The 12,695-nt window shown below is 43.4% G+C and overlaps 1 protein-coding gene across 4 annotated transcripts in view; it reads right to left on the reverse strand.

Moving 5' to 3' along the window:
• Positions 1-12,695, reverse strand: part of DYNC1I1 (dynein cytoplasmic 1 intermediate chain 1) — a 265,154-nt gene that overhangs the window by 211,011 nt on the left and 41,448 nt on the right. For all 4 annotated transcript variants that reach the window (XM_008686272.2, XM_008686271.2, XM_040644258.1 and 1 more), the window contains one exon: positions 9,765-9,880. In XM_008686272.2, coding sequence (XP_008684494.1) covers positions 9,765-9,880 — 116 coding nt within the window. The remainder of the gene's footprint in view (positions 1-9,764; positions 9,881-12,695) is intronic.

Below are 12,695 nucleotides of genomic sequence, written 5' to 3' on the forward strand. Positions count from 1 at the left end.
TCCAGCATCCACACATTCATTTTTGGCAGGGAGTATACCAAACCAGATCAAAGTCCAGTCACAGCCTCCCTCGGCGTTCTAGAAGCCGGGCCAGGGCAGTTAGTCCTCCGCCTGGCCCCTCGGAGCTCATGCCGGGCGTGTAACTAGGTCTAGCCAAGTGGACTTCCGTACTGCTCTTTACGTCGCAAGTATTGTCAGGTTTCAAGGAGAACTAGGGGTTTTCAAGGCAGCAGTGACTGCAGAGTTTCAATCCTGAGCGTGATTGTGGGCATCAGTGACGGGAAGTCAGGGTGCTCGGTCTTACCAGGCTGAGCAGATTCAGCGGCATGACCTTGTTAGCTGCTGTCTCAGTCAGCCTGGGCTGCCATCACAAAATACGAGAGACTGAGTGGCTGAAACAACAGAAATTTATTTTCTCACAGTTCTGGAGGCTGGGAAGGTTAAGATCAAGTTACGAGCCGATTCAGTGTGTCAGAGCTCCCTTCCTGGCTTGTAGACGCCTCCTCACTGTGTCCTCACATGGCCTTTCCTCTGTGTGTGCACGTGGAGACGGAGAGAGACAGATCTCTTTCTTCCTCCTCTTACAAGGCCACCAATCCTATGGGATTAAGATTCTACCCTGACGGCCTCATTTCACCTTAATTACCCTCCTAAAAGCCCTGTTTCAAGTACAGTCACAGTCGAGGTTAGGGCTGCTTTGCGTCTTTCTATTTCTGACCTAATTCTAATTCATCAATTCTATCAAGTATCTTATATCTTTCCAACAAATCCCTTTTCTGTTTAGGTTAATCAGAGTATTTAATTTTTAGTGTTGGCAACCATGGACCCGGACTGGCGCAGATATGAGTACCAGGAGACAATCACTCAGGGAACTGGTGTTGGTTATGTGCCAACATATGGTTTCTTTAGGGGCTAAAGAAAATGAGAACTCAGACTCCGGGAATGTGAACTTGTCAGCCATAACAAATAGCTGGGTAATTTTTCTTCTGTGGTGATCTTTAATGAAGTGTCCATTGAAAAGAAGGATTTAAGGGATCAAAGTGCCACTGCCACTGAACAATGTGAATGGCACGAAGAATTTAAAGACACTAGGGTGAGACGGATGCTTCTAATGGGACTGGACAGCTTAAAGAAGAGATGACAAACTTGAATCTCTGTATTTTAGCTCAAGGCGTAGACCCAGGGCATTTCTCTGGTTGTGATAAACATCTGTAGACACATCTGCCAAAATCAAAAGCAAATTTAAATTTTTGTGGGCTCCCAAATAAAAGCCCTTTGAATTGCCAGCCTCACCAAGCTGCTCATGTGAAAGTGACAGTGCTGGTTAGCAAATAATGGAAAACTGAATATGGGGGAAACTATGGAGGGTTGGGAGTACCCCCAAACCACATTCTACACTAAGCCTTGCTGGACAGCTGAAGAAGACCCACCTCACTTCTTTTTGCATCTTCATCATCTTACATCAGGCCTGAGCCAGCTCTCTGGATCTACCTACAACCCTTGCTCATCCCACCCGCCACACAGGGCATCATGCCAGCAGGACCTGGAGAGTAAGCTGGTTGACTTTCAATACCGGGTTAAGACAAGTAGGCTAGAAGATGGGGGGAAAATCTTTGAATATACAGGACCTGCTATTTCAGTAAAATTTCTATAGGTCTAGCGGTCTGGAAAACTTCAAAGTATATGGCAAATACAGTTTCTCTAATACTAAGAGTCATAATGCTCAGTGGGCCAGAATGGCTACCATGCACATAGTCATTCCATTTGCCAGGTGACTCAAAAGGCTTCTACCTTTAAGTGGCCATCCTGCTTAGAAATTATGGTCCCACTGATTCAGTGATGCCCAGAGTGTCTGTGGCAAATCAGACAAATAGCTCTAAAAGGGAATCATGGAAGAGGTCTTTAGATTTGAAAGCAATGGTGGCAAGAATGTAGGCTATACAGGAACTAAGTGCCCTGGCTGTTGCCCAACCAGAGAGCAACCCAAACCCTCAATATTGGACCATATCTTGAAAGAATAGTCAGCAAGTTTGATCACTTTCATCTTTTTCTATCATGGAAAGAGGAATCAACACCTTTTCACTAGAATAACACTTATTCTGAATTTTCCCCCTGCTTGTCATGCTTCCCCTAGGTAGTGACCAGCAAAATCACAGATTTACTGAAAACTCTATGCATTGTGGGTTTGAGCTGTCTCCTTAATAATTAGCTTCTCTTGGTTTCTGCCTATTCTCTGAGTGTGCTTTTTCAAACTTCACGTTGAATATGTGAGCTACAAAATATCTTTTCATTCAAGTTCTTTCCTGCTCAAATTAACCATAGTTCCCAGTGTTTGAAAGTTTGAATTCTGGAGCACCTCCCCCACCTCCTACCCTTTGACCTATGTTATTTCTTCCATTATCTGGCTCATAAGGCAGACAGTTACTATTCATCTTTGAGCTAAGTCAGGTCATCCATCCATTCTCACACCAAATATTAGGCACTATGCCAGGCACTGGTGGTACACAGAATTAATGTGTGTGTGTGACCAGGGATGAGGACCTTATGAGAAGGAATGCCTTGAAGGATCAAGGAGACTGGATTTGTAAATGGATCTGGAAGAAGCAGTTAGTGATCTACGATTACATATTTACTTGATATCAGGTCTGTACTTTGGGTTATTAGTGACTTTTTCAGTGAAATGTACTTAGATCATCTACCTACCATGTCTGTGCCTTGGAGTCAGATACAAAAAAATCTCAGAGCTGCTTTGTGTTCTTAACATGAGCTTCCGGGCCCAGAGCTTTGGTCGAGCCTCACTATTCATCTTCCTTCTATGAAGAGGCTCTTTAGACTACCGTAAGGTTGTATGGAGTGCTGAAGGGAGAGATCCATCATAGCAGCTTTCAGAGGACAAGGTTTTTATTCCATGCAAAATCTTCCACTTCTGAACTCCATCAGCACATTAACCTTTGATCTAGACAATGTGATATGTTGGTTAATTAAGCGGCTAACTGATGGTTAAACAGAAAGTTAGATGGTTAAACAGACTATCTTTCTAAGGTATGGTACTGTAATGAAGATATAATCTCATTTTGAGCCGAAATTTCACATGATGCTCTAGGACATAATTTTTCTCGACGTCCCCCCCCCCTTCTACAGAACTACAGATTACAGAAGTGCAGGTAATAAGACGGTGTACACTGGTACCAAGTCTTGCTCTGCATTTCGTCTTTTTTATTGAATTCTGGTTTTATTTTTAGTTGTCATTTAGCACCCTTCTGTTTTCATTGGAAGGAATATTTTGGATAAATGAATTTATTTGACTGTACCATCCATGGCACTCTCCCTAGGTGCTTAAAAAAAAAAATAAGTTAACTTTTAGCCTAAGGCTTCTGCTTTGGAATATCAAAACCGGCCAGCATCTAAGTTGGTCTCCATTTTCAATGTGTAATTTAAATCAAGAACTAAACCATCATAGTCCTCCTGACCAACAGCTGAAAAGAAGGTTCGGGGATAGGGAAAACAATGACCTTTCTTTTTTAACCAGAAAATTTGTCTATTCAATATAAATGATATCTAAAAAATAAATTCTGAAGTGTCTGCATTTCTAAAATGGCCCATCTTTTTTATTTTTCCCCAAGAGACTTGCCAAGATGATATGAGGTTAATATTGTTAAAAAAAAAAAACAAATGTCTTAGGAGAGGATCCCTCAACCTCTGACCTTGTTAACAATGGGCCTGAAGCCTCTACAGTTGGTTCAGAAAAAAGATTAACACTTTAATCAAACATCAAAGGGGAAATGGCAGGCCTATTTCAAGGAAGCAAAACATGGCGGATGTCAATATCTTTCTGGAACAGAATAGAAACGGAAAATAAGATTAGCGTGTGTCATCTTCACTAGGGATTTTTTTTTTTTAAAGATTTTATTTATTTATTCGACAGAGATAGAGACAGCTAGTGAGAGAGGGAACACAAGCAGGGGGAGTGGGAGAGGAAGAAGCAGGCTCATAGTGGAGGAGCCTGATGTGGGGCTCGATCCCATAATGCCGGGATCACGCCCTGAGCCGAAGGCAGACGCTTAACCGCTGTGCCACCCAGGCGCCCCTTCACTAGGGATTTTTAATTTGCGTCCAGATGCCACCATGGCTTGTCTCCAAATACCTGGCTGTTCTTTAAATAATAAGTTTAGAGAAAGAGTGTAAGGTCCAGGAACCCAGGAGCCAATTGAAGAGCTTCAGTCAAGGTTAAACCACCGAAGCCTGTGTTTTCCCAACTTATTTCCAGGGGTTTTGGGATTGGCTTCCACTAGGAAATTATAACCCTAGGAACTGCCTAGTTTCATATTTAAGATGCCAAATAACTATTTCCTCCTAGATTCTCTGAAAAATGACTTTACTTGGCAATCCTGTATCAAAGAGTTATGCTCTTGGGGGCCACCAAGGTGTAGGAAGATTCAGAACTCAACCATACATGGCTTAGAATTCAAATCTTGATCATTTTCTCTAATCACTTCACATGAAATGGGGGCAGGGGAAGGGAAAGGGAAGCGGTACGGCTGTAGACAACTAGCAAGGAGGTCATACACAGTCTTTGGCAGTCCTTTGTACAGCACGAAGACAGGGCAGAAGGAGTGAACATCCCATGATCTGAACTCCAGACTATGAAGGGAAAACCTAGGGGAGTTCTTATAATTGTCTCTATGATGATAGAATGAGGCTTATTTGTGGACTTGCCCTGCTCAGAGGACAACTTTGCTCTTGTCCAACCATCTAACACCTGCTTGGACATAGCTGATCTCACAACAGGGAAGAAAGTCAATGATGTCATCCTGCCCCTGGAGGAGTTCTCTACAAGTCGGGGGGGGGGGGGTCTCCTCCCCCAGGTGCCCCTGGCCAGCCGTGGTGAAATGAAGATCAGGCTGGTTTTGTGAGTCTCAGCTTCTGAACCCATCAAATGATGGTCTGTGGTAGATGTGAGCTGTCCAGTACAGGAGCCCTTAGCCCCGTGTGGCTATGGAGCACTTGAGATGTGCCTCATGCAACCAGGGAACTTCATTTTTACTTTTATTTAACTTTAAAAACTGATATTTGATTCCATCAATGAAAAGCTTCTAAATATGTTTGGAGCAACTGTGGCATTTGAATCTGCTGTTTCAACTGTAAATTTTAAGAAATCTAATTACCGTTCAAGTATTTCCAATGAAAATTTAGTGTCTGGGGGCACCTGGGTGGCTCAGTTGGTTAGCGGTGCCTTTGGCTCAGGTCATGATCCCAGGGTCCTGGGATCCAGCCCCACATTGTTGGGCTCCCTGCTCTTCGGGGAGTCTGCTTCTCCTTCTCCCTCTGCCCCTCCCCACCACTCATTCGCTCAGTCTCTGATATAAATAAGTAAAAACTTAAAAAAAAAAAAAAAGAAAATTTAGTGTCTGAATTGGGATATGTCCTAAGTGTAAAATACAAACTGGATTTTGAAGACTTAATATAAAAAATGAATGTGCAATGTCTCATTGATAATTTTTTATATTGACTACATATTAAAATGATAATGTTTTTAACATATTGGGTTAAATAAAACATATTATTAAAAGTAATGATGGCTCGTTACTTTTTTTTTTTTAAGATTTTATTTGTTTATTTGTTAGAGAGAGAGAGAGACAGCATGGAGAGGGGCAGAGGGAGAAGCAGGCTCCCTGCCTAGCAGGGAGCCCAATGCAGGACTCGATCCCAGGACCCTGGGATCATGAACTGAGCTGAAGGCATATGCTTAACTGACTGCGCCACCCAGGCATCCCTGGTTCATTATGCTTCTATGAGACAGTACTAGACTACTCAGGCAACTCTCTTACACTTACAGCTTCTGTATTAAGTATATGATGGAGAGGATGGGAAACCAAAGTAGAAATTCTACTCTACCAATCAAAAAAATATATATTTTTTTAAAGTGCAAAGGTGAAACAAGAGCCTGCCTTAGCCACCTTCCCACATACCTCTTCCAAACTTAAAGTACTTAGTGTCTCTGCACAGTAAAAACTTGGTGACTGCTTTGCTCTGTCCTGGCCGACCCAGGTGATTTTCTCCTTCAGTTCCCACAACTGTGCCATATTCATGGGAAGATAATGCCCATGTTCACGGGAGTGAAATTAGAGGCCTGGCTGAAATGGAAACACTGACCTCCCTCACCACACAATCTCACTCTCAGGACTTTTCCTTAAAAAAACCATGAAACCAATGTAGCCTTAATGCATAGATTATACTCCCTCCCCTCTGAAGTATAGTGAATACTTTCTCTTCCTTCTTTCTTATTCCTCCAGCATCATGGCATTCTTCATTTCTTCTGTTGATATTGAGCCCTTTCTTTGAGCCAGGCACCATGTTGAGTGTGGAAGGGAAGGACACACAGCCCGCCCAAGGCAGACCTTTAGATAATCAGTTATTACAGAGTGATAAAAGGGGAAATGGACTATGCCCACCGTACGAACGACGCCTACCAAAGCAGAATTACCGAGGAGCTACCCCTTGACTATTCCTTCTTCCTTTGACTTCCCAAAGGAAGGCAGACAGGAGAGAAGGCATCCCGGGCAGGGAGACAGTATGTGCAAGTGTACGGAGGCCGACGCTGTGTGGCACCATGGACAACGAAAGCAGATTGGTCTTTCTTGGGCATAAGTAACAAGGCACGGGAGGGAATTAGGGGGGAGGGAGAAGCCAACATGAAGCCATTAAGTTCCCATTGATAAGATACCATGAAGGGGAGAGGAAGATCAGAAAACACTTCAAAACTATCAACAGGTTGTATAAGTTTCCTCCTCCTTCCAGAGCGGCTAATGCATTACCAGCAAATTAAGAAATTCTCCTTGTCCCAGGGCTCATTACAGAACTTGGGAGTTTCTAAGCTATCTGTGGCATCATCTTTGTCATTCAACAGCATTTATTGGGTGCTTTGTATGAGTCAGTCACTTACCCACTCTAATAAGGACACAGAAGACTGGCTCCTAACTAATCTCGGGAGGTCACAGGCAGTCCAGGGCGTATTAATAACAGGCAAGGCACAAGTAGTCTGGCAGGGAAGCATAATTTTTTTTTCCTTTCTTACTACTTGGGAATAAAAAACATGTGTTTAAAATGTCTTGGGGGTAGAGATACCCTGCTCCCCAAATCAGTGTGACCTATTCTCAGCCTTATTTCTCCGTAACTGGTGACCTAAATTTATATTGAAAAAATAGTATTCATAGGGACTTCATTCCTCAATCTTCCTGGTTTAAATTGTTCTCTGGACTGTTTCTCCGAACAGGTCATTACAATCACAAGTTAAGAGAATGCTCATTTTAGTACCTAGTGGAGAAAAGAGACTTAAGCTTGGGAAAAGTACTTTCCCCTTCATTTTAAAGAGTTAAGTGGTAACATGGAACAAACTGAATGCACTGGAACTCCATTGCATACAGAACACGTGGATGCAGTCTTTTAAAGATTGTTACATTTCCCATAGTTGCAACATGACTTAAAAACAGCATTCCTCCATACGCTATGGGCAATAATATGCTATAGATCTTATATACACCACAGCTTTAAATAGTATCCATGCAAGAGCCTCACTGTGTCATAAAATCCAGTAGTTCATCGTTTCCTGCCTCTGAATGGCTGCAGTTGTCGTGAGAACATTGCCATGGCTCAAGCCCCAAACCCGAAGCCAACCCAAACCTGCCACGTGGCAGACTCCTGCTGCCGACTGCCTGCTGCGCCCCCCAGTTCTCCCTCCACCAGCTGCCTCCACACAGCCAGGGAAAGGCAAGCACCAGGCAGCGGGGCGACCGCGGGCTGCCAAGGGTCAAAGGAGCATCGGTGGCAAGAGGACAGTTTGCTGAAGCAAGCCTAAGGTTCTGCCAGGCTGGACCCACCAGGCATTGCTTAATGTCCAGAGCTACAGTAGCTAGCTTTGAGTTCAAATCTGTATTGTGGAATTTGAACCATCGCAACACGCATCACCACAAAAAACCTCCACGAATCTTGTTAACAAAACAAGAAGAACTGCTGCCAATGGCTGAGAAATAAATTCCTTCTTTCCTGCTGCTTGGACCACAGCATAATGAGGGCGCCCAAGCTCTCTTTGCAGTAATAAAACGGAATGCCCAGGCTTTTTCTTTTGATGTGTTCCAGTTTCAAGGTTGAGAGTTGATGCCTCTTCATCCTTAATTTATCTTCCCTTGTAAATATGTCTGTACCCCTTCCAATATCTGAAGTCTACACATTTCCGAAATAGAACTCACTCCTTCTCCTGTTTCAGTTGTGTAACTTTATGTTATGGGTCAGACTTTCGGCTACATAAACATACCTCAGGCTACAGCTCTCCAAATACCTCTGGCAGCAAATTAACTCAAACAAATGTTTTGGTTGGGTGGCGAGGTTGTTTTTTAATAATCTTTCTGATCTGCCTGGAGGTCCAAGGATAGGCTAGGTGAACTCTTAAAGGCTTTTCTAACTTTGTATTTTCTGCCACATTAATATGCAGTCTTTAAGTTTGTTGAAGGGGCTGGTCTAAACTTTCACCACCAGAGGGTGCTACTTGTTTGCTTCTAATACTCACTTCCTCTCAGGTTTGAAAGATCAAGGCCCTGTCACCAAAGACTTGTCCTGGCAGCAGCCAGCATTACCCAGGAAAGGTTTCCAGAAGGCCTGTAGGCAGCGCTCTACTTGGAGGCATCATTGGACATTATGTATTTGGAACCCAAACTGAAAACCTCTGTATCTTGCACAAACCAAACCGCACTAGTATGTATGTGTGTGTACAGATAGATAGATAGTCACTGTAAACCAAGCAAAGCATTCGAATCATTTTTCACTCTCACGGCTTCTGTTCAGTATTTACTGCAATAATAACCATGAACCCGGAACTCTCCCAACCTCTTCGCCACACCAAACAATAAAATACCATAAAGTAAAAGGGAATCTGCTTGGCTAAACCGATAATGCTATTTCCCAACGATGCAACCTCTTCTTACCTTATATGCACCTCTCCCTCTTCTGCTTGTGTGTGATTTCGTATTTCTACGGAGAACTTTATCAGCTTCAATTTCTCTTAGTGTATTTTTTGATTGACTGGGATGTGCATGTGAATTTTCCACCTGATGTTTTCCGGTATGCACGAAGAAGCATGGAGAGTTTAACTGATTTTAAGTTTTAAATGGTAAGAAATTCTAATGTGTTGTCATCTGAGTGGCGAAGTCAATCACGGGTCAACAAAGTGATTCTACAAAGTGCCAGATTATAGTAAAGATTTTTGGCTATGTGAGCTGTGAGTGCTCTGTCACAGCTTCTCGACCCTTCCACAACAACAAGAAAGGAGCCACACAGACTACAGACACCAATGATTGGGTGTGGCTGTGTTCTAAAACACTCGATTTTAAGGAACAGGTGGTGGGTGTGCTGCTGTTTCCCGACTCCTGAAAATGATGACTCTTAACGTTCACACTGTTCTTACTGATAAAATTCAGAAAAGTTTCTAGTATGTCACCCTATGATGATTTTTCCCCTTGATACAGTTTTGACAAATTGTCACCTAAGTAATCCATTTTAAAGGTCACGGGTCCTTTGGAGGAGTACCACTGGGCTCCCTGTCCAGAGCTTTCAAAATCTGGGCCAAAGGAGCCTTAGACTTTCAGCGTGTCATTATGTTTATGTCCTGGGAAGGTCTGTTATGGTAAGATAGAAAAGCAGCAAGAAGGATATGACACTCTGGCAATTTCTCCTTGAGATAACAGGGAAAGCAAACAAAAGACATAGTTTACCTTCAGACTGATGTGTAGCTAGAGGAGTCTGGGTCTCCTTGGAGTAGGACACGACTTCCCTGGGCAGGAAATCCACCTGGGTAACCTTCGACACACCCAGCCTGTGCAGTCTTCGCCTGTAAGCAACAAAGGACAAACGCTTAAAGAGGGAAGGCATTCCTTGCAGAACAGCTATCAGTAATAACACACAGGACCAACACAAATCCCAACCTGCAACTTCTCAGTGCGAGGGGCTGGGCCATAAACTAGGACCGGCCCTGGGCTGGCAGCTGGGACACGTGGCTTGTTGGACCACTTTGGCCCTAATTTGCTGGTGATGTCAGGTAGGTCCCTCATGCTGACCCTGAGCCTTTCTATCTGTAAAACAAGGTCTTGGTCTGGCCCAAGGAGACCCCTTCCATTTGGAGCAGCTTTTATTCACTTGATTTAAATTTATACAGGGTATTTTCATTGGTAATACGAGATTCCAGCCTCTTACATGTGATAGACAAAGGAAAAGTAATGATTGTCAAGTCAGAAGAAAAGAAAGATGATTTCTTAGTGGAGTAACATGTTTGCCATGATAGTATTGAGAGGATCACATGCCAAGGGGGAGTGGAACACTTCTCAGTTCGCCAAGAAGAAATTAACACAGATCAGCAGGCGAATTTGTTTAAAGACATCACTATAGTGTAGGTGAGTGAAGAGGGCGCTGGGCTAAGAGTGATAAAGGTTTAGCTTGGAATTCCCCAACTAATCTGTGACCACATGAAAAATCATTTCTGAATATTTATGTCACACTTCAAGTGTTTTCAGATGTCTTTAACATCTATCATCTGTCCTCGCAACACCTCTGTGAGGCATAGGGGAAGATGTTATCACCGTCTCCATTAGAAATGAGGAAAATGAAATGCAGTGTAAGAGACGTGTGCAAGTATATACAACTCATAAATGGTAGCGCGAGGGCTGAAACACTGTTGGCCTGAGTCCTGGTCAGGAGTCCTGGAAAAGGACTTGGCCTTTTCCACCAAGCCAACTCCCACCTAGGGTTCTTAATGGGGATTTCTGAGCTACTGCAAAAGTCTGAAGTACCTCCCGCATCACCCAGAAAACATCCAAATCATGGAGGCAGCAAAGTCTCGTGGCTAAGCACCTAGACTCTAGCCTCCCACTTCCGGGCTGTGTGTGCAATCTTGAACAAGGTACCTACCCTCTCTGTGCCTCAGTTACATCCTCTGTGAAATGGAGATATCACTAGTACTTGCTATTAGGGTTGTTATGACAATGTGTATGCGCCACATGCATACAAAGCACATACTGCATATATGTCATGTGTACATACGTGCCTACTTTACACACATATCTTAAAACAATTTCTGGAATGTTATTTTTAACAAATAGATTTAGTATTAGCATGGGACATATTCTACTGTGTTTCTTAAAAATTTCTAGGCAGAGTGTGTGTGTGTGTGTGTGTGTGTGTGTGTGTGTGTGTGCATGTCTGAGGGAAAGAAGGAAAGATGAAATAAACACACAGCTCAGCTCATACAGGGAATCCCAGCTACATTCCCTAGCTCTCTATGATCCATAGAAGCACATTCTATTCATATTATTGTTTTTAATTATTACTAGCAGATGGCACAGACTCATTGTATTTTTAGTTCTAGTAGTAATGATAAAATGAAAGGCAATGCATGTCATAGCTAGAAATTTCCATGTACGATTTCCCAAGCATTCTAGGGAAACAAAATTTTCTTCTCTGTGAGTTACTCAAACAACTGAGATGATATCTAAGATGTGCACAGAGCAGATACAAACAAACAAACGCTGGGTTAGAGAACAAGCCTGCTTGGCCATCTCTGAAGTCTCAACAAGCTCCATGCAGGCCTGGGCCTCACGGGCCTCATTCACTCCGAAGTCTGGGCCCCCAAGGAGGGTCAGGCTGGGTTCCTGGCACTCCAGGCAGCCTCCTCACACAGAATTAGCAGAAAACACCTGAAATACGCTAGAAACAAAGTTGCCAAACAAGGTAAAAAGCTCAAAGTTTCAAAGTAAGAAATTTAGGTATTAGTTTAACATCAGAGAAGAATGTTTTCTTTCCTGAAATGGGTCTTTCTTGAAGCAGTTGAAAAAGAAAGCATGAACAGACACCCCAGGACTACTTGGGGTGCTGCCTCTCTTGCTGTTTCATAGCCCAGAGCAGCTTTCTGAAGTCCCAAGAGGTCGGGCTGCATCACTCAAGCAAAGAGATGGAAAAGAAACATGTGATGGTATTACATCCCCACCATTTCCATTTAAAAAAAAAAAAGATTTTATTTATCTAAGAGAGAGAGCAGGGGAGTGGGGTGGGGAACAGAAGGGGAAGAAGGAGAGAATCTCCAGCAGACTCCATGCTGAGTGCAGAGCCCAACACAGGGCTCAATCCCACGACCCTGAGATCATGACCTGAGGTGAAATCAAGAGTCAGAAGCTTAACCAACTGAGTCACTCAGCCACCCCATTTGATCCCGCCATTTCCAGTGGGGTCACCCCCAGCATGAGGAGATCACCCTGGATCCTAGACTTCTACGGGCATCTGTACAAGGCTCTAGAAGGTACCTATGCCTGCAGGCAGGGATTCCAGGGCTTCTAACTAACAGGACATAAGCTGTAGATCTATCTTGTTGGGTAACCAGTAGCAGGCGCTGGAATAGGAAGCTGACATGGAATTTGATAATCCACCGTGGCAAATCAAAACCAACTGGTAAGACAGTATGGCGTAATGGCTAAGTCATGTGCTCACTGAGAAACTGAATTTTGGTTCAAATCTATGCTTGGTCACTTACCAGCTGAATGGTGGATGAAAGCTTTGGACAAGTGACTAACCCTGCTAACCTCAAGCTTCTTATCTATAAAACGGGTACACATCACTGAGTGGTTGTGAAGGGTGAATGAAGCTAATACTTGTAAAAG

This window comes from Ursus maritimus, unplaced genomic scaffold, assembly GCF_017311325.1.
Source record: "Ursus maritimus isolate PB19 unplaced genomic scaffold, ASM1731132v1 scaffold_3, whole genome shotgun sequence".
Classification (NCBI taxonomy): Eukaryota; Metazoa; Chordata; class Mammalia; order Carnivora; family Ursidae; genus Ursus; species Ursus maritimus.